The following is a 22,272-nucleotide window of genomic DNA, read 5'->3' as shown; positions in this document are numbered from 1 at the left end:
ATAGTTTTTTATTGAGTAGAAGTTTTTTCTTAAAAGTTTAAAGCTCATAAAAGCTTCATACCAAACATACCCAAAATGGTAAATAAGAAGATCGTTTTGCAACGGTTCAATCTTATTTACACTTTGGCTCCTTTGATGGGTGGACAATTAATTTTATTCTATTAACATTCCACATAATTTAATCTAGTTTGTATCGTTGTTTGTTTTGAGAAACCGATTTGGTCAAATCTAGGAAAGATTATAGCAAGAATGGTGTGTTATAGAACATTAAGTTACTTTAATTCGTTCCATAGAATAAGGTACATTATGTGAATTATTGTGAATATATAATAAAATCAGCATGATACGAATGTGTGGAATGAGAGAAATGTAAGTTTAACATGTAAAGAAGAAAATTAATGGAGTTATTTAACGATAGTTTATAGATATATATAATGCAAATGGGAGATGCTAAATGGACAATATACCGATTTATCATCTGTCACATTCAAAACATATAAATATAGATCAATTTTGATTAAAACTTTCTATAAAATACGTTAATGTTCTTTAAAGGAGAATGTCGTATGTCTTGTTAAACAAAGGGCAAACGTGTCGCATCAAGTGGAGACGACGATCTAAACCAAAGTGTCTCGTAATTTTTTGAGACACTGATACTGTATCAAGTTGAAATCAACTTAGGGTATACGGTGTGGTGCGAGAAACGAGTTTGGCAAGGAGGTTTGCCGCACGGCAACACCGTCGCCGACACCCTTTGCCGCTCGGTTTCGTTGTCGCTCGGTGAGCAAACGCCGATTGGTGAGGAGGGAGGGGAAGAAGAGAGAGGGTAGTGTGGGGTGGGGTCCATTCCAATCTCAACCAATCATACATTTTTCCCTTTTTTTTAAAGTTTAGCCACTTCACCAATTGTCTAACCATTGCCAACACTTTTCAACATGGTTTAAACACTTTTCACTGATTGACGTGACGCACTCTGATTGGTTGATTTTTTAGTTTGTCACTCTCAAGTGTCTAACCATTCCTTATACCCTTACTACAAAAAAAAAAAAAACAAAAAAAAAAAAAAAACCCAATGAGTGTTTATGACATGCATTTAGTTTAGTAGTCCACACTAATTTAGGTTAAAAAAAGTCATAAAAAAGTTTAAGCGATCAAGTCCGTTTATAAGAATAAAAAAATTCGCCATTAAAAAAAGTGGGTGTACATAACTTTCTTTTTTTACATGAGTACCTAAGAAACATAACCCGAGTCTTATTATGATGTCAATTCATTCATATAACCATCATGTGAAGACATGTATCTAAACCTAAGTGTGGTAACTTGACATTAGCTTATTAATATGTAAAGCATAATTGTTTATGCAACATTAAGTTTTACAACTAAACGAAGATTTTGGTTAAGCACTTAAGTAGAAGTAATAACTTTCTGATTAACTATGGGTACACAAAGCCTTATGTGTTTATGACTTTAAGTCATGCATTTAGTTTTACAACTCGACACAGATTTATGCTAAGTACTACTTAATTACGTAGGCGGTAGGTGTACATAACTTTTTTTTCTTTTTACATGGGTACGAAGAAAATCTAACTCAACTCTAATTATGATGATAATGCGTTCATGTATAATCTAACTCAACTCTAATTAGGATGATAATGCGTTCATGTATAATCCATCATGTGAAGGTGCGGGTATATAAACCTCAAGTGTATTAGGTTGACAGTCGCTTATTAAAAAGTAAACCATGTGTGTTTATACGATATGCATTTAGTTTTACAAGTCAACGGAAATTTAAGTGAAGTACTTATAACTTCTTGTTGACATGGGTAATCCATCTTTTTAAGACGGGCATCTGAACCTAAGTGTATCAAGTAACCCATGTGTGTTTACGACACGAATTTAGTTTATTAAGTCAATGATGATTTATGTTAAGTACTAGACTAGGTTTTCAAATCTTTTCGATTCACATGGGTGCATCAAAAACTACCTCAAGTTTTAGTATGATGGTAATTCATTTATGTAATCATCGCGTAGAGACGCGTATCTAAACCTAAATGTATCAAGTTGACGTTAGCCTTTTAAAGGTAACCCATGTGTGTTTATGACGTTAGCATTTAGTTTTACTAGTCAATGAAGATTCAGCTTAACTACTTAAGATGTACATATATAAAAGCTAACTTGAGTCTTATTATGATGACACTTCATTCATCATCATCATACTCAGCAAATCCCATCAATAGCAAAGCTAAGGTAGGGTCTGAAGAGGGTAAGATGTAGACAACCTTACCTCTATCCCATAGGAACAGAGAGGCTGCTTCCAGTGAGACTCCCGTCTCTTATGTATGTAAAACCTATGTGTAGCAAAAGTTGGCATATCATGTTATAAAAATAATACATGAATCTTTATGACATGCTTTAGTGGTTAACATAATATACAAAAACCTGACTCAGTTAACATATATGAGTTAGAGAAGTAAAACAAGATAACAACAAAAAGTCATAACATTGATGTATGGAATAGTAAGTTTTTTTATTATTGTAAAATGAGAATTAAATCATAAGTTCAATTGGTTGTTCAGACAATTTGAACCACCATGTAAGGAAATTGTAAACAAAGCCCCCACCCAATATAGCTTAAGGGCAACAAGAAAAAAGTTGCTAAATTGTTTTCTAAATATCTCAGTTGTTAAAACCAACCCCCAAAGTTTCACAAGTCAGGAAGTTAAACTACAACCCTCTTCATTATTGTGCCTCCTCTACAATAAACTTAGCCGGCTCACACTTTGCAGCATAGCAAAACTTCGAAGTGTTGTACTTTCTGTAAACCCCGGTTAATCTCCCGGTTGCTGCTCGTTGGTGGTATCCCACTATCATCCTCGAGCATTCCCTATAACAAAAAAAAGTAACCATAACCGCAAAAGTTATTAATGAACGTTCTAAAAGTGTTATAACGTATGACCCATGTTATAACATTTTTTAAAATGACGAACGGGAAAGGCTATCAAAGTCAAACCTTACTCGTACCCCAAAACTGTAAACTTATTCCACGTGTCGAGTTATTCATTAATGCTTTGTAACATATGTAAAAATATATATGACTTGTGACCCCGGTGTTATAACATAGTTTAATAAATAAATGTTTTAAACGTATTCATAATAAATGAGCTATAACTTATGACCTGCATTATAACATATTTAAGAATGTCGGGCCGAGAAAGGCTATCAAAGTCAACCTAGTCATACCCTAAAACGGTAAACTGTATTTCACGTGTCGAGTTATTTCATTAATGCTTTGTGACGTATGTAAACATGGAAAATATAAATGACTTATGACCCGTTTTATAACATATTTCCATAAACGTTTTAAACGTCTCCATAAGTGAGTTCGCGTTATAACATATATAAAATTGGTGAGCCGAGAAGGGCTTATAACACGGGTGTTCTATGACGTATTAAGATACGTAAATATGGAAATTTATAGGGTAATAAAGATGAATGGCTTACACAAGCTGTTCTTCAGAGTAGCTTGTATACCATTCACAAGTCCTGGACCATTGCTTCAACCCATAAAGACTACACTGAGCAGTGTACACTGAAGCTGCAGCCAAGAATGATGGCGAGAATTTGACCGTCTCATATTCCACGAGGCAAAGCTCCATCAAGAAAAACGACATCTGGTCTAGTTTTGCGTCTGATTGAGCCGCCTTTAGGTATCTTTTCAAAAACACATATGGTGTTGGAACTGATATGTTGAACTCCAATGTGTTCAGCATTAGTTTCTCCTTAAAAACACAAACAAGTATATGTTTAGAGACTTACAAGATCAAAACTAGTAAAAGAACTTTGATTTATAATACTTTAATAATATTTGAGTTCCATTTTAAGAGAACCATAAATACATGATTAAAATTTCACATAAGAAGCATAAATTTCGATTTCTTGAATAAGTTTTGCCAACGAAAACACATAATTATAACCGGCCGAAAATCTCTAACTTTTTTTTTATCACTCTCAAGAAGTTTACCCTAAATGCATATAAAAAAAACCAAAATGAAGAAAAAATAGTAAAAATAATTACCATTTCAAGAATATCACTTCTTGAGTAAGCTTTGTCAGAGATGAAAACCAAATCATCAACAACCGGGACCGAAACCTCCTCATATTTACAAGCCAGCAGCATGGCAACCAAACCGACCAGCTGCAGCTTCTTTCTAACCACACTTTGCGTAGCCAAAAATCGGTCTATCAGGTTAACCGTCAAGAACAGTGTCTCATGTTGAAGATCAAACTTGTGGTGCACCTGATTTGATTTTCAAACCATCTTTTGTTACTGTTTATTCAAATATATATATAAAAAAATCTTTGAAGGGTATGATTAAAATTACAAATTTTGAAGGTTAAAAAAACAAAAGTTACCTCAATGAGCCAGTCAATTAAGATGGCTCTCATCTTCTCATTGATATCAGATTGTTGTGTTAACATATAGTTTGGTGACACCATGCTATAACTCTACAATTCAATCAACATAAATTAATCTTGATCATGTGGGTCCCTCTAATTATACCAAAAGTTCATAAAAATGTTCCATTTTAATCAAAAATTGTTACCTCTATCCTTCTGTAATGAGCATACAGATCTTCAACGTATTCAACAACAGCAAGCGGATTTTTGGCCTCCGAAATGTCGATATCAATAACCGGTTCTTCAAAGATGTCCTCCATTTCAACCTCCTACAATGATTTTTTTAATAATATCCAAATTAATATAATCTTAATTATTGTTATTGAATTAATTATTATAAAATATGCAAAAAAAAAAATAAATAAAAAACACGAAAGAAAGATCAATACCATAAGATCCTTTTCGGGTTCGGTTGCTTCCAATGCCATGGGCACAGGTTGATCTTCCTCATCTTCAAATATCTTAAAACTCTCAGTTGACTGTTTCGGCTTCAAAACGTCCTGAAATTCTTCATTGGTATGCAGTGACAATGGTACCTCAGGTAAACACTGTTTCTTGTTGGCAATTTGAGCTGCAAGTTTCCTTGTGATTGGTCTATTAACATTGTTCTCATTGTTACCATTGGCCCTAAAGATCAAACAATAGTAAATACAAGCTACATTATATCTATACAATAAGTATTATGAACAAAATAAATAAATTTTTTAATAAATTATAGAATACATACTGTGATAAACCTCTCTTGTGGACAACACAAGGGTGAATCTGAGCTCCCCCTTTCAGATTAATCGCGCCTAGTGTTCTTCGGTTATTACCGATCTCAACCCCAAATTTCCTAGTGACCATCTTCTCTCCTTTGACTTCACAAATAAAGTCAAAATTAAAATTTTGAAACAGCCCAATTCATATATAGCAATTATTTACAGATTTAACATTTAGGGTATTAGAAAAATTCAAACTATTAAGCTGCAAGAAAATCTTGATCTGACTTTAAACTTCACAATCTAAACCATCCAAACAAATTCAAGATTTTGGCTTTTTTTTTTCAAATTCAAATCCATACACAAGATCAAGCTCAAACCAAATTTTGATCAATAAACAAGATTTAAACTAAGGTTTTGTTTTTCAAGATTCAAAATCTTGAAAACCCCAAATTACAAGTGTTTAGATTTACCTTGCAGATTTGTGGGTTTGTTTTTATCGGCCGAAATCTCCATCGGTTAATCGAAAGTAATCCAAACGAGTCAGCCGAAACACCCGAAATACAAGATCTTGAACAACAAAGATCAAGCAAACAATCTATCAAGATTCAAGAACCCCACAAGAATGCAGATTAAGAGCATTAAATTAAGAACACCCTTCAATCTTGACACTGTTGGGGTGCATTAACTGGAAGAAGAATGAGGAGAGAGAGTAAGAAGATTGAAGAGAGAGAGAGAGTAATGGTGGAAGTGTGTCTGAAAGGGGGGTAATTATATTTGAAATCAACGGCTAGTGAATGAAATATTTCCGTTGGTTTTAGTTTCAATGAACATGTGATTGACACCTTTGATTTCAAATCTTTTTCTCTTTTTGGAATATTAAAAAAAGTTATTTTTTATCAGGCTATTTGAGTTAATGGTATTAACCCTTTGGTTATTATATTTAATAATTATCTATCAATATATTTTAATTTAATATTTGATGATTTATGCTTTTATTAAGCAAGATTACAACGTTAAAGTTTGAAAAGTTATTTTTTGTTAATTGATGAAATTAACAAACATTTTTTTTCTTTTATTAAAATGTAGTAATCTATTTACAAATATTAAAGTTTTATATTTTTGGGTTTATATTATTAATAATATAGAAAATGTAATATAGGGAAAAAGAATAATATGGGTTCTGTTTAAATGTTAACGCGATCGAGAATTCGAACAGAATTTGAATTAGATTCGTTCGAATTTTTGATTTTCAAGCATCACGTTAACGTGATTGAAAATTCAAACAGAATTTGAATTAGATTCGGTTCAAATTTTTTATTTTCAAGCATCACTTGAATAATGAATATCTCTATAGTTTTCTTACTTTGCAAATTAAACTAAAGAGGTTAATTAAAATGCTAAAATTGTATATTTTTCTTTGTTGTTAACTTTATCAAAATTTATTGCAAATTATTTCAAGTATCGATTTTGTAATTTACTCATTTTCTAAATTCAAGTTTTATTATTAAACTCATAAGCATTTTCAAAGAAATAGAATTTTGAAATATCACTAATTTAAATATTCAAAAAAAAAAAAAAAGTTAACAGCCAAAGAAACATTTTATTCAATAAAAAACCACGACCTCCAGCAATTAAATATTTAAATATTTGTTTATTTATTTAATATATTTAATTAATTTGAATTTGAATGTGAGTATGAATAACGATTTGATTTTTATAATAATATACGGTGTTTTTTTCATGAATAACAATTTTTTTTTTGATAATATCTATATTTTTTTCACATTTTTTATTTTAATATTATAAAAGATTATTATTATATTTACTTTTAACCTAAAATATATTTCTTTAATTTTAACTTTTAATTATTTTCTTTATTATTACTAACTAGGTTTAAAGAAGTTCGCTGCGTTGCGGCGAATTTCTTTTGTTATTTAGTCTGTGTTTACATGTGTTTTGAAATCACCACGAGCGTGTTGCGAACAGAACTGCTGACAATAATAAAAAGAAAATGTAGAAAAAAACACTAAAAGATAATGAAAGAAAATCAACCAAAAAAGTTGTATGGTAACGATGTTGTTCGTATAAAACCTGTGGTCAGAGATGAGCAAATTATTCTGGGTACCGGTACCAAATTTGCCGAACCGAAAGATCTTAATTACCAATTCGGTACCAAGTTTTGGCGTTCCTGGTACCAGTTCACTACCGTTTTTTACCTTTATATACTGGTACCGTAATCGATATTTTCGGTATCAGTACCGATTCTGTATCGGTTGGCATCGAGCTCATCCCTACCCCTGAAACTAAAAAAGAAAAAATTAAAAGTTGAAGAAAATCAACAAAAAAAGTTGTACGATACCGTTGTTCGTACGGTACTATGATCAGGGATGTGCAAATGGTACCAGGTAGCCGCACTGAATTTCCCGAACCAAAAGATTTCCAATATCAATTCGGCACCAACTTTTGGCGTATTCTGTATTAGTGCCGATTTTTACCTTCATGTACTGATACCGAACAGGACCGTACCAGTATTTTCTATACCAGTACTGGTTCGATACCGGTTGACACCAAGCTTATCCCAACCCCTGATATTAAAAAAAAAGATTAACGTTAAAAAGTAAAGAAAATAACTATTATTATAATATTAAAATAATAAAAGTATTAAAAAACTATATACTATTATAATATTAAAACCACTATTCATTTCAATTCGTTTATTATAATATTAAAACCACTATTCATTTCAATTCATTTATTAATATATAGTAATAATAATACTGTCTGAACAACATCGATACCAGTATCGTATAATATCGGTGTAGTTTTCATTATTAACGTCATCATCTGCCTATTATTATGTACGATTCGATAAAAGTTCTACTCGAACGGGTCATATATAGTTGATTTTTTTTTATCATCACAACTAAATATATATCGACCAAACAACATTGGTATTTAAACAGGTCATATACATTATACAGTTAATTTTATTTATCATCACAAACTGAACATATACCAACCAAACAACATCGGTATTCGAATGAGTCATATATAGTTGATTTATATCGACAGAACAACATCGGTAACGATACCGTATTTGTTTTTATAGAATTTTCCACGTGGCGATATAAAATTCATTGAACACAGAGTAATGGTACGAGTATTCGTTTTTATGGATTTTCAATCGATTTAAAAATCATGTTGAATGGAAACGATTTGCTATGCCAAGTGCCGGTATAATACTGGTATTGTAATGAATCAGACTCATAATGCCCAAAAACCCGCAGCGAAGCGCACTATAACTGGAAAGTGAGTATGGATTGTAACTTTATTTTTATAATAATATATAGTTTTTTCTTCTTATTTTTTTTTACTACTACAATAGATTCTATTATACATATTATTATTTACATTTAATTATACCACTATCATACCAAAAAGAACCGAAACCGGCCGAAATATATATGTATTGGTACCGATAAAGAACTGAAACCGACTTAATAATATATATATCGGTACCAATATTTATTTATATTGTTTTTGCTTTCGACAAACCAATATTTAATTATATTGATTTTGCTTTCGATAAACTGACATTGTATCGCTACCATACCGTGCTGAACAACATTGGTACCTATACATGTACTCATTTGTATGGTTTGTGTTTAGTAAGGAATTTTGTGCCACAATCGTAGTCAACCTAAACCGAATGAACAACATCGGTGTTGGTACCGATACTTATTTTTATTGTTTTTACTTTTAATAAACTGACTTATCCTGCCGAACAACATTGTTACATGTACCTGTATTCATTTTTATGATTTCCAGTTTCGATAATTTCATTTATACAACTATGTCTGCGATGATAAACGAATATCATTACCAGTACCATGACGATCTGAATTGATCGATACCATTTGGACAACATTTTTATCGTTACCAGTGTTCGTTTTTTTCCGTTTTCAATTGATGTAAAACATGTGTTGATTTCTATACCGAGCGCATGTATCACCAGTACTATAACGAACCTAACCGATACCAATCGAATGTCCGCGATAACGTACCGCCACAACGCAAAGTCATATTGGTATCATCAGTGGTAATATTTAAAAAAAAAAAAACACCGAACGAAGTCGATGGAGAATCCTTCACGGCACATTTAAAAAAAAAACCTCGGATAGACTAAGGATCTTAGGTGAGACCTAGAGTGCAGCCGGAAGAAAACTTCGTATCAAAGGTGTGGGTACAAGTGTTTAATGCATGCTACCCCGTGTTTTCGAATGTCAAAGTCAAAGTCCAAGTCAACTTTGACTTCTTTGACTGTAAATAGTCTATTTTATATTTTGTATTATGTGGAGTAAGTGTTGTCTATCAGAGGAATCGAAGTAATCTAATGTTTAATCGACTCGAAACGATTTACGACTGTGAATAGTAGGAAGTAACAATGCGATATAGTTAATCAATCAATAATCAAGCTAATCAAATCATCAATCGAACTCGAGACTCGAACTATGCGAATTTGGTGTTATATTACTTGTGTGTGTGCCTTATGTGTTACCTGTGCGTGCTTACTTTATGTTTTGTGTGGTATTCAATCGAATCAATCGAAACTCGAATCGAAACTCGAGTCTCAAATCGAATGCAATCGAAATCGAATTATGACGGATGGTAACGTAAGGATAGTGTGAAATATAGATGATTGTATGTTAGATATAGTGGTTGGGATTAAAAGTAATTTGAATAGGAACTCCACCGTATTCGTATCATCTTCAATCGAAATAGAAATATCGAAAATTGTCACACCGAACACTCGAACCAGGCTGTTGATCGATCAGGCTGTCAGCCGATCGAACAGCCCAGCCGATCGGACGGACTGTCCGATCGAGCAGGCTGTCCGATCGGGATACCTGGCCGATCGGCCAGCCCTTTCCTATTTTGGAGCTTATAAATAGGGCTGTCATTGTCATTCTTTCCACTTTTGGAAACTCTCTGACCGACCAGCTCGTGCTCCTCTTCTTTTCTCAGATTTCTTCCGATTCCGGTAAGTTTTCATCTTAAATCTTGTACTTTCTTGATCAAAACATGCTCCTACACCTTTCTATCTTTCAAATCTTGATTTCTAACCGTGAAATCATCAAGATCTAAGCATTCTAAGAAGATGTCATCATGGTGTTCTTCAACAACATCATGTTTTGGCCTCATTCCACCAAGAATCACTTGGATCTAACCGATTTCCACATAAATAAGCTAAGATCTATCACAGATCTAAACATTTACATGATGTAAAGGATTGAAAGAAGGACTTCCAACTTTCTTTCAACTCTTTTACACTCAATGCCTTCAAACCGGTAGGAACAGAGCTTGAGTCAACTCACCAATCATTCTAATGGATGAGTGGTTCAAGATTCGGATCCTATCTACGAGGTTCACCGATTCCGGGTTAAACGTTAAACTACCGTTCCGAACCGTTCACCGGCTGGACTTGGGTGATTCCTGTCCGAGCAGGAGAAACAAGTAAGAACGAAAGTGTTATGGTTCAACTCGTTGTCAAACTACCTCGATATAACGTCAAATAATCAGAGCAGCCAAGTGTTAGACGAACAGGCCGACCAAGTCAGGATGCTGGCCGAACGGTTAGGCTGTCTGAACGGACAACCCAACCGATCGAACATGTCAGCCGATCGACCAGGCCACCCGATCGGCTACACTTTGACAATTTCATGAAGTATAGTATTAAACGAGGTGATGTTCGATCGAACGAGCTGTTTGATAACATTACTCATAGGATCATGAGATACTATGCTCCAACACTTTATCGGTTTTCAACTCGTTCGACGTATTGGTGTGCCACCCGATCGAGCATGCTGTTCGATCGAGTGACATCCTGCTGAGGACTACTACTGAAGTTCCTAACCGATCGGTTAAGCCGACCGATCGAATAGACCGTTCGATCGATCGACCTGAAAGGTAAGAACACTTTAGTGTTCTCAAATACTACAACGAAAACTTCAAAAGGTCAAACCATCATACACAAACACATCTTACTCAAAGGAAGAAACAATCCACTCGAACAGTCCAGCCGATCGAGCCTACCGGCCGATCGAACAGACTGTCCGAACGGACTGTCTAGCCGAACGAACAACCCGTCCGATCGAACTTACTGTTCGATCGACCAGGCTGTTCGACCCATCATCACTTGTTTCCATTTTACGTGTTGCTCATCATTATGCTATCGAAGTATTCAGGCTAACCCTACTCTCAAGCGCTCCATTCAATCCATCAATCAATTGCTGTGAGTATACTCGATCCCTTTTTGCTTTTAGCACTTTTGGGTGTTACATACGTTACTTATACCTTAACACAATCGATCACACTACTCAAACTATTTGAACGCTAACCGATTTGCATGTATTACGTGACTAAATGAATGCTTGTTATTATGTTTACACGTGGAATGCTGTCTACCTGCCTTAACGACGTAGTACTATAGTTTGGACTCAGCACCCGTTCACACGGGGGTTGTTAAGGACAATTACTTGCATGGATTACGGTGGTAATCATGTATTGTGAACTGTCTCGGACAGTCAACCCACAGTCATTGGTATCGATAGATCCATGTCGATAATTAACATGCTTCGTTTTCCTCTGTGTACGTGCTGGTTATGCGTAAACTATTTCGAACTCTATTATGCTATTATCAAACTTGTATGCTCACCTTTACATTATATGTATTGACTTTATTTTAACGTATGTGACAGGTGTTTAAGATGTTTGCTTGCTAGGAAAGCGTGGCTAGAATAAAGCTCTAGAGGCCCCCAACAAATAGTTGTCTGTCAGGAACAAGCGTCTAGAGCATAGTTGCCTGTAGATCTTGTCCGACCGAGTCTTTAGGAGCATTTGAACAATATTTATTTGTTTTATTTAAATCTGAGTTGTCGGAACAGAATATTTGACTGGTTGTTATCTGTAATAATTTGTTTTATTATTTGGGACACAGTATGGGACGTGTTATTTAAACTAAATAGTGATGATAGTTGTTATGGAAACTTCTGGACAATTTGTTTCGCTCAGTGCCATGCCCCGATGATTCCGCCATCGGTTGGGGTGTGACAGTTTAATGCATGCTATCTTTTTTAAATCAAGTTACAATTTAACCTCTCAAAAGTTATAGTATGGCTCCTTCAAATTTAGGGTATCCATTTATTTTTTTTTTCACACATTTTTTTCTCTTTTAACTTTTAAAACATAAATTTTATAAAGTCTAAACGTAGTATTGTGACGTGCTTCTTTTTAACGTTATCATGGTCAAAACAGAGTTGCACACTATAATATACAAATATACAAGTCATCAAATTAGATTCAAGATTTCAAATTTTTTACCCTTTCTTTTTTGTTTTAATCTTAGAACTTTTAAATTTGTAATTCTTTATCTTTTTAGAAATCCAAATTTGTCATTGTGATGTGCTTATTTTTAGCAACATTAATGTAAGTCTCAAAAAAGATATCAAGTAAAACCAACAATTTGGTGCGATCAAACTTTTGATCAGATTAAGAACAAGAAGAAATACTTCAACAACCTTGCATACGATCTTGATTATAAACTGCAACATCTTCTGTTATAAGGCAAAACACTATAAACCGCTAACCTAACTAATCAAGAACCTTGGTTATATAGCTAAGCTTGGGTCTCCCCATATGGTGTAACACTCGTTCCCATTTATATCAAATATTTTAAATATCTAGATGATTAGGCCAGGGTAAGTAATCCACACATGGTACGCATGACCTTATCATAACTAACACATTACCTACATTACCTCCCATGTGAGTAAATTCTTAGTTCATGATCCTGGCCTCAAATTTTTATTTGGTAAAACCTCTTTTATTGTTATATTACAATTATCAGGTTTACCTTTATTCATCTCAAAAACATGTGAAATGTTTTCATTTCATAAAGCTCTTATGCAATCACATTCGTCCATGTGATTGTTACTTTTCCTGAATAGGATTTTATTGAGGACATCTACTTGGGTGGTCACCCTCATCCAAATTTCTGAATCTGAAACTCTTTTATAAATATGTTATTCACTATTGTGAATAATGTGTATTACCAACCCAATTTCTCTTGGGAATATCATCCTTGATAGGTATCCCATCTAAGTATCCCAAGCCTTAAATCCCCGTAGCAACCCTTAGTCATCATATGAATGTTGCATACAATTGTTCATATCATAATTAAAGCGTGAACATGGGTGATACTGGCGATGATGAGCTTTCATTGCCATTCGACCATTATTCTGAATCATCATTTAATTTATGTCCTTGATGAGCATGCCCTAACGTCATACTTCCGACCAATCTACCATCACGTCAGTAGATCGCCAAATTCCCACCGTCTTCAGATGCGGGTATCGTACTACTGAAACCGACAAGAAGCCTCAACCCAAAACCTCCCCATGATTAACGTACTCTCATGGATTACCTACGGAAATGATCGGTAATCTTGGAGCCACTAATAACCCTCCTAATGTCGATGCCAAGAACTTTGAGCTTCGACCACACCTAATCCAAATGCTCCAAAATTCCGCCACCTTTCACAGCCTACCCGATGAAGATCCCCATTTACATCTTACCAATGTTTTGGAAATATGTGACACCTTTCGGATCAACGGAGCCTCCAACGATGCTATCCGGCTCTGTATATTCCCTTTTTCCCTCAAAGACCGAGCGAAAGCTTGGCTAAACACCTTCCCAAGTGGGCCTGTGCACACTTGGGATGAACTTGCCCAAAAATTTCTCTATAAATATTTCCCTCCCGCTAAAACGGCCAAACTCATGACCAAGATTAACTCCTACTCTCAAGAAGACGGGGAATCCTTGCACGAAACATGGAAAAAGTTCAAGGAGTTATTAAGGAAATGCCCACATCATGGTCTTGAATGTTGGCAACAAGTGTCCATTTTCTACAATGGGCTTTTACCACACCCAAGGCAAATCCTTGATTCCAACTTCGGGGGACTCCTTGGGAATCGGCGTCCCGAGGAAATTTATAATCAAATTGAAGAAATTGCTTAAAACAGTTTTCAATGGCACACTCCTAGAGGTTCAAAATTCATAACCCCGGGCGCCTATAAAGTGGACGAAACCACTTCTTTGCAAGGCCAAATCGAAGCCTTAGCTTCAAAAACAAAGAAACTTGAATTAAATAAAATGGCTTCAGTTATGGCTTGTGAAGGATGTGGCGGTCCCCATGAAAACTGGAGTTATATGAAAGATTTAGAAAATCAAACGGAAGTGGTAAATTATCTCAATAACCGCCCACGACCACCGGGAGCCACAAGTAACTCTTTCACTCCCGAGTGGTGAAATCACCCCAACTTTAGTTGGAGGGAATCGAGGGGTAATAAACAACAAAATCAGAATAAACGATCTAACTTTCAACAACTCTGGAATGAGCAACAAGGCTTCCAACCATAAAAAAGTAGAAGCGAAAGACTTGAGGATCTAATCACCCGTCTTTTCTCCGAATCCGACAAAAGGTATGCGGAGAGGTTCCTACAAACCGAGGCCGAACTTAAGAACCAATGGGCTAGCATGCAAAATATGGAAAAACAAGTAAGCCAACTTGCCCAAAATTTCTCCGAAAGATCACTAGGAGCATTGCCTAGTAATACCGAACCAAACCTAAAAGCCCAAGTAAACGTTATCAACTTAAGAAACCGGAAGGTAGGACCCGATGATGAACCAACACCACTCCAAAACACTACACAAACCACAAACACACCCATCGCTAAAAGCCAAGAAAATACTCAACCCCAAAACAACGAACCAACCAAACCACCACCGGTCCCTTACCCCAGTCGTTTACTACGGAAAAAGACCGACGAGCAATTCACCAAGTTCGTAAGCCTACTTAAACAACTTCCCATCAATCTTCATTTGGTAGAAGTTCTCACACAAATGCCAAAATACTCCAAGTTCACGAGAGACTTTCTCACCCACAAAAGGAAGATTGAATCCATTCAACAAGTCAACTTGAGTGAAGAATGCTCGGTGGCACTCCTCGACAAACTCGATCTCCCACAAAAGAAGATTGATCCCGGAAGTGTGAATGCAATATGTCTGTAGCTTACGTCTAGTATCGAGTCTATGGTTAATGTATGTGTATGTGATTGTATTGAACTGATTTGGTTTTGTCCTGTAAGTGTGCCTTCATACGAAGGGACACAATAATAGTCAGTTTGGTAGTTTTAGCTTAAGACCTCGGTTCGTACGAAGCCAAGGGTAGCTTCGTACGAAGCCTCTGATGTCTATAAATAGAGGTCTTGGGTTCATTTGTAATGTAACTTTTGGTGAGACATAGCGAAGCTCTGCCAAAATTCTCTCAGGATCTGTAACTCTTCAATCATTAATGAGAAGTGATCTTAACGGTATCTGTATGGTCTTTATGTCGATCTCTTGCATGGATTCCGCACATTGCTCATAGATAACTAATCCGGTCGGAGCGTTTATTGAAGGCGATCACGGTCCTCACAAGTGGTATCAGAGCTTGGAGGCCAGATTCATGACTGAGGATTATCAATTACTGGAGATATCTACCTGATTTGAGCCGATTCAAACCAGATTTCATCTTACTTCTACTCCTTCTTCTTATTGTTGAACTTTTGGAACTTTTTGAGACTTTGGACCTCAAATTCACGTCGAATCCACGGATAGATTCAGCTGAATTTGTGATATACTGTGCGAAAAACATCATTAAACAATCCTCTAAAGTTTTAGACCAAAATTCAATATAAATCTCTCAAAATCAGCAAAAAAAACCTTGAAAAACACAACTTTTTCTCAGCTTAGCTTCGTATGAAGGCAGCTTCGTATGAACCCACTGTTCTTGGTTGTGATCTTTACAGAAATTTGAGTTTTACGAAGCTTCTGTTGCAGCTTCGTACGAAGACACGAGTAGCTTCGTATGAATGCACAGTGTTTGCCTTAATCAGCTTATTTCATAGCTTCGTACGAAGGCAGGATTCCAGCTTCGTACGAATACACTGTTCTTGGGTATTTCCATATCTGAATTTGTCTAAGTGTTTGAATTTTACAGGTATCAATCATCTCTGATGAATTCTTAAATCCATTCTATGATACGTATGCTTTCAACAGTTCGGAACCAACTTCCTCTGACGCAAATCCAAAGAATGCAACTAAGGCCATTTTCGAATCGCTAAGTGTCGACAACGCGTACGGAACGTATAACAAGCAGCCGAAGTTGATGAACATAGAGGACTACAACAGATAGGAGAAACGTTTCGACAACTGGTTGAGGGCGTTTTCTTATGAAAGTTGGAAGTTAGTTCAATTCGAGTACACAAGTATAACTACAGAATATACACGGTTGGGATCAGATGAACAAGATCTATTTATAGCCGAACAGAAAGCTATTGCACTTCTCCATCAGTCGGTTCAAGATGATATAATCTCACTGTGAAAACTATACCTACAGTTATCACTAACAAATCCCGAACAATTTCGTAAGCAATAAAACCTTGTGTTTTATTTCTGGATTGTGTAATTATCTATAATACTTGCCCAATAACAATCTTTGTTCAAATTCAACCCCATAAACACTTCCTGGAAAGTTATACGCAAACTGATACGTAAACATAATCAGTTTAATGCGACAAACACTCTAGAATAGTGACATAGCTTAACATACCTTAAATAACCTACACATAACTTAGAAATAAGTTTTGAAGGGTTTGGTATGGCAAAACAAGTTTATTCGATCACAGGGACTATTTACGACAAACTTCAAAAGGCTGCCGATTCGTATAGCAACGTACACTCCGGAACAAGATCATAAGCTAAACATACCCTAAATATCCTTTGCATAGCTTAGAAATGAGCTTTGAGGGGTTCGGTGTGAGAAAATATGCTTATTTGAGCTACAAGGATTAAAAGCGTCAAAAAGTGCATAAGTTTGCATTTACGCGCATATCTTACGTTCTGAACATATCCGGACATCCAAAAATTTTTGTAATCATTAAAATATTTTATTTTAATGATTGGAATGCAAAAATACCACTCGTCGCGTAATTTGGATCGTTTTTCGCGTCCGTTTGAGTTTCGTCGTAATTAGCTGAATAACGCGACCGTACGACTAAACGAACCGACATCCGTGATATTTTCAAGCATATTTCATGTCCCCTATACTTTAACATCCTTGTAGAGCCTTGAAATTGGGTTAACGAGGGGTTAAACGCATCGAAAAACAAGTTTGGAACATGCAGGGACCTGTTCTGCCAGACTTGAAATTCTGCCTGACCTGGCTCGCGCCACGCTCCAGCCCAGTGTGTCCCTGGCGCGCCAGGCTATAGAACCCAGTTTCCAGCAATTTCTAAAACGGCTTCCAGCTCATTCTTGCAGTTTTCTAATCTGGTTTTTGAGATCTTGTGGGTATTTTGTGTATCCTCCAAGGCTGTAACTCTTGTCCAAACACTTGTAGGGTCAAGATTAAGCTTTGAACAACTCAATTATATGTGGAATGATCTTAATGGATCAAGGATTTCTATAAATACTCAGCTCATTTCACAACTCCAACTTGCTCATCTTCTTCTTCTTCTTCTACACCTGTTCATTTGGAGGCTCTCACACTTGTTGAAGGCTTCCTACTTGGTTTTCTAGTTATTTTTCTTCAAGCATTGGACCATTGTAAGTGTTCTTTCATAATTGTTTTCTATTTTAAGCAAGAAAGTCAAACAGTGTTTGACTTTCAGCTTTGACCATGGTATGGTCAAGTCAAAGTTCATTTGAACTTTGTAACGTGAGCGTAATCACGATGGTTATAGCCCTTTGTGACTATACCTACTTACGTTGACTAGTCAAATTGATGAGTCATAGTTTCGGTCAAAATGCCAATTATGTGCATTTTGCGACAAAACTATTTTCGGGTATCAAAACACTTTGTTTTGATATCAAATCTATTTTCTAACTTAGTTAAACATGTTTTAATATGTTTAACTCGTCACTTTTACTCTAGTGCTTGTTTAGGGTCATAAGTCAAGCGGTCTTGACAACCGCGTAGACTTTCGAACCCGACCCGTTTGGTCGATCATTAGGATCCGACCAAACATATTTTGTGACCATGGTTGTATAGGGAATAACCTTCTGAGGTTGTACCTTATGGTCACTTAGTTTGATTAGTTATATGATAGGTAGTTTATATGCCTTAGGAAAATGACCAAAATGCACTTTTATGCATAATTTGAATTTAAGCATATGTAACTTAATTTTTGACACTTAAACTAATTATGCAACATATTTAAGCATGTTAGGGCGTATAATAATTGTCATAGGACTAGTTAGGCTATTCATTTGCGCTTTTGCGCAAATGACGCGTTAAAGTAACGTAGACTACCTTAACGGGTCATAACGGGTCGTAAGCACTTAGGATAGGTTCTGAATCAGAATGTAGGCTTTGTTAAACCATATCACATGAGTTTGTTGGTGCAGTTGTCTGTCGACTTCATCTTCGTTCGAGTCTTAGATTAGAACTGATTGTATAGTGCACGCAAAACGAGGAAATGGAATATATAGGTAATTCCGCTTGAAATGATATGGAGTCATTTCAAGCGAAATCAGCAGAATCGTTTCAAGCGAAATCCTGTGTTAGTATGTTTGAAGTGATTCCGCTTGAACATGTTATTCCGCTTGAAGCTGTTTCAAGCGGAATCATATGCCTATATATATATCCTTCCGAGCGAAATCAGTTAAAAACGTTCATGTTTCCAACGACGAAGCTCCGTCGAAGTGTCTACGTGCTGTAAATTGCTTCCAGATCAATAAACAAGACAGTTAATAGTGAATTCAAGCTAAACAAAGACAGAATCAATGAATTCCGCCTCTGATTCTGTCTGAGCACTCTTCTGATCGACTCGTTAGGTCGTTTCACGATCCTACAAGTGGTATCAGAGCTCAGGAAGAAGAGTTCTTACTGTTTAGCTCGTTTTCGCTGGAAAATTCTGATTTCTACACCTTCTTTTCACAATTAATCAAGTTTTCATGGTTAAAATGGTCTGAGTTTTTGATATATGGTGTAAAACAGTATTTTAACAAACCCTAGAGAGTTTGAGATCAAAATTCAGCCTAAAACAGTCAAAAATCAACCGGAAACCTTATTCCACTTGAACGAGTCTTTTTGATTCCGCTTGAAAAGTCTTGATAATTACAAGCGAAATAAGATATTCCGCTTGAAACCAACTGTTTCCGCTTCAAGTGGTGATTCCGCTTGAGAAGTTTCAAGCGAAATCAGCTATTCTGCTCAAAATCAATGGTTCCGCTTCAAATTACTATTCCGCTTGAAACTTTTTGTGTGATTCCGCTTCAACACGTTATCTCGCTTGAAAACTAATCTTGCTTGAAACATTTCAAGCGAAATCAGTTTATTTTGTTTCAAGTTGTTATTTCGCTTGAAAGTTGGTGTTGAGTGAAATTTGTCGGGATTGTGTTGAAAATTGGCAAAGATGTTTGATGAAAAAGAAAATGATTATCTTGAAAGTTTAAATTGTTGGTATATGAGAACTGTGGACAGTAGTTATAGAAATGTAGATGTGGACATTTGAGTTAAAAGTTTTGGACATTTTATGTGTCAAAAGGATGAAACATTGGATGAGTTGGAAAGACGTTTTGAAATTTTAAGAGACAATTTGAGAAAAAATGATATTAGAATTTCAAATGAACAATTGATATCGAAATTGGAAAATGCACTACCTGCTAAATGGGATGAATTCTTGATTGAACTTAAAAGAAAAGATTATTTTCAAGAACTTTATCCAAAACAGTTCTTCAATGAGGTTAATGCAGAGTGTCGAAAGGAATATAAGAAAAGGAAGGAATTGATGAATGAAGTGGAAAAGAATTTACAAAAAATAGAGTTGGATGTAATTGTTGAAATAGATAGAAGAATTCGTGTGTGTCTTGCAACAAAGAGTATTTTGAAATATGATATTAAGAGGAAATATTATATCGATGAAAGTATGGATCCTTTTGATTTCGTTAAACTCTTTTGTGCAGGAACATACAAGATGGAGACAGAGCAAGTTCAAAAGAATGAAGAAGCTGTGAAGATTGGATCCTCAAGTTCTGAATCAGTATGCTCTAAATATGATAAACTTGAAGCTGACCATGTCAAACTCTTGAAGGATGTAGAAAGTTTGACATTGGAAATCAAAAAGCTGAAGGATGAGAAGCAAACTGATGATAAACAGATTCTTGAAATGAGAGGAAATTGTGAGAAGCTGAAATCTGAAAATGCTAAACTGTTAAGTGATTTAAATGGTTTAACATTAGAAAACAAGGTTTTGAAAGAAAAAGAGAAAGACTTTGAAAGCAAAAAAGAAATCTTCAGAAAATGAAGATTTCTGGATAAAGTTTGAAAATAAGAATTTGAAAGCAAATGAAACAAAATTTCAAGAACAGATAAAAGTTTTGGACAATGAAAAGTCTGTTCTTGAAAACATTAAGATTGAAAATGAAAAGACAATCAAGTCTCATCTTGAGAGAATATCTCAACTTGAAAATGAAGCTGAGAATTCAAGGAACAAAATTGATGAGCTTGAAAAGAAATTGAAAGGTTTTGTGACCTCTTCAGAATTTCTGAATCATCCTTGTCCAAAAACGATCAATTCTGTTCCAATAAGTGACAATGTCACAAATTTTGACAAAGTCAAAATTGAAGATTGCGATAAGAAATCTGATGATGAAAATGAAAAAATTGAGAAAAAGAAATTATTTTTGGAATTAAAAGAAAAGTTTCAGAAAACCAAGTTGCATTCTACAGAAAAAAGTGAATGTTCAAAGCAGAAACCTTTGGAAAAGAATGCAAAACAAAAACAAAAAGAGAAAAATTTGAAAAATGTTCAAAAAGAAAATAAAAGCTCATCAGATCAATCATCCAATCGTAATCAAAAATCACAAAAATTGAAAAATCAAAACTCAAAAACAATTGGTAATGAGTGGTGCAGGTTTGACCACAGTGCTTCAAAGCCAAATCCAGTTTTTAGGAGTGATGACTACCACAAAGCCAAACAATGCTATGATCTGAGTGTTTGGTGTGAAAGTGGTAAATGGTATGATAACAGAATGTGCTACACTTGTGGTGTTCAAGGACACATTGCTGTTAACTGCCAGAGTTGGAGTTATGAGACGAGAAGATGCTTTAACTGCAATATCAAAGGTCACATTGCCAGAGATTGCCCAATGAGATCAAAGGGAAGATCGAGGACTGAATCTCAGAAAATGGCAAAGACATCAGTCAGTGTCAAGCCCAAAGAACAGAAAGTTCAAGAACCAAAAGTTCAAGAATAGAAAGTTCAAGAAAAGAAAGTTAAGCTTTCTCAAGGGCAGAGACAGGCTGAGGAAGAAGAGGAAGAAGGCGAGAGAGTATCTGGAAAGGATTTTGTCCTTGGGTACATCAGGAAAACCAAACAGCAGTTCTGATAAATCGTATTGCTTAACAAAGAATGACAAGTCTTGCAAAACGAATTCATCAGATACAAATATGAGGACAGAAGAGAAAGGGATTTTGAAAAAAGATAAAGTTGTTAATCAAAAGATTAACAAAACAAAGAAAGTGAAATTTTCACTTCCTGGTGATGAATTTGTTTCCCCGGAAACAAAGGAACCAGTTGTTGGCAATGATCTTGACTCAACAAAGTCAAAGGAGCCATGTTCAGGTGATGAATCTGGTGTGGTAAAGCCAGAAGAGCCATGTGTTGAGGTAAAAAATGAGAATTTTGGTTTAACAATGGATGATGCAAATTTTCCACCATTGTTAAACAAGAATTCAAAAAAACACCCAAGGACCGTCAGGCTTGGGTAAATTTGTTTAAATGAAAAACCTGACTTACCGGAGTTCCTAGGTTGGTAAGCGTGGAACATGAATTGGCACATTTCTTGAGAAATTCACTTCGGTGATATTTCGATCGACAAGTGGTTAATCAAGGACAGTAAATTTTATTTGATTTTCTACAAGTGGTGTTGAGGGTTAAAACCGGAAATGATAAAATCTTTCATGTGTTTGACGAAAACAAAGTGATGAAGTAACCCCGAACCTATT

At 35.3% G+C, this 22,272-nt stretch overlaps 1 protein-coding gene and 1 non-coding gene across 4 annotated transcripts; both read right to left on the bottom strand.

Annotated features, from left to right (window-relative positions):
• Positions 1 to 2,502: 2,502 nt before the first annotated feature.
• LOC110911921 (G2/mitotic-specific cyclin-2) lies at positions 2,503 to 5,922 on the bottom strand. Of its 3 annotated transcripts, XM_022156575.2 has the most exons (9): positions 5,633 to 5,920; positions 5,186 to 5,318; positions 4,995 to 5,085; positions 4,848 to 4,958; positions 4,605 to 4,727; positions 4,414 to 4,506; positions 4,076 to 4,297; positions 3,502 to 3,779; positions 2,503 to 2,884 (listed from the first exon to the last, which is right to left on the bottom strand). In XM_022156575.2, exons 1-9 carry the CDS (start codon positions 5,673 to 5,675, stop codon positions 2,740 to 2,742), a joined length of 1,239 nt encoding a protein of 412 aa, XP_022012267.1. In that variant the 5' UTR covers positions 5,676 to 5,920; the 3' UTR covers positions 2,503 to 2,739. The 3 variants fall into 3 exon arrangements, with proteins under 3 accessions (XP_022012267.1, XP_022012266.1, XP_022012264.1); XM_022156574.2 differs by having other exon boundaries at positions 4,848 to 5,085; positions 5,186 to 5,312; positions 5,633 to 5,922; XM_022156572.2 differs by having other exon boundaries at positions 4,848 to 5,085.
• Positions 5,923 to 13,991: 8,069 nt separating this feature from the next.
• Positions 13,992 to 14,098, bottom strand: LOC118487917. The gene has a single exon (XR_004882850.1). It is a non-coding gene; the product is annotated as a small nucleolar RNA R71 (small nucleolar RNA).
• Between the last annotated feature and the right edge of the window lie 8,174 nt (positions 14,099 to 22,272).

This window comes from Helianthus annuus, chromosome 15 (assembly GCF_002127325.2).
Source record: "Helianthus annuus cultivar XRQ/B chromosome 15, HanXRQr2.0-SUNRISE, whole genome shotgun sequence".
NCBI lineage: Eukaryota > Viridiplantae > Streptophyta > Magnoliopsida > Asterales > Asteraceae > Helianthus > Helianthus annuus.
The sequence above is the reverse complement of the archived record's forward strand: the minus strand, read 5'-3'. Positions and strand labels throughout refer to the sequence as shown.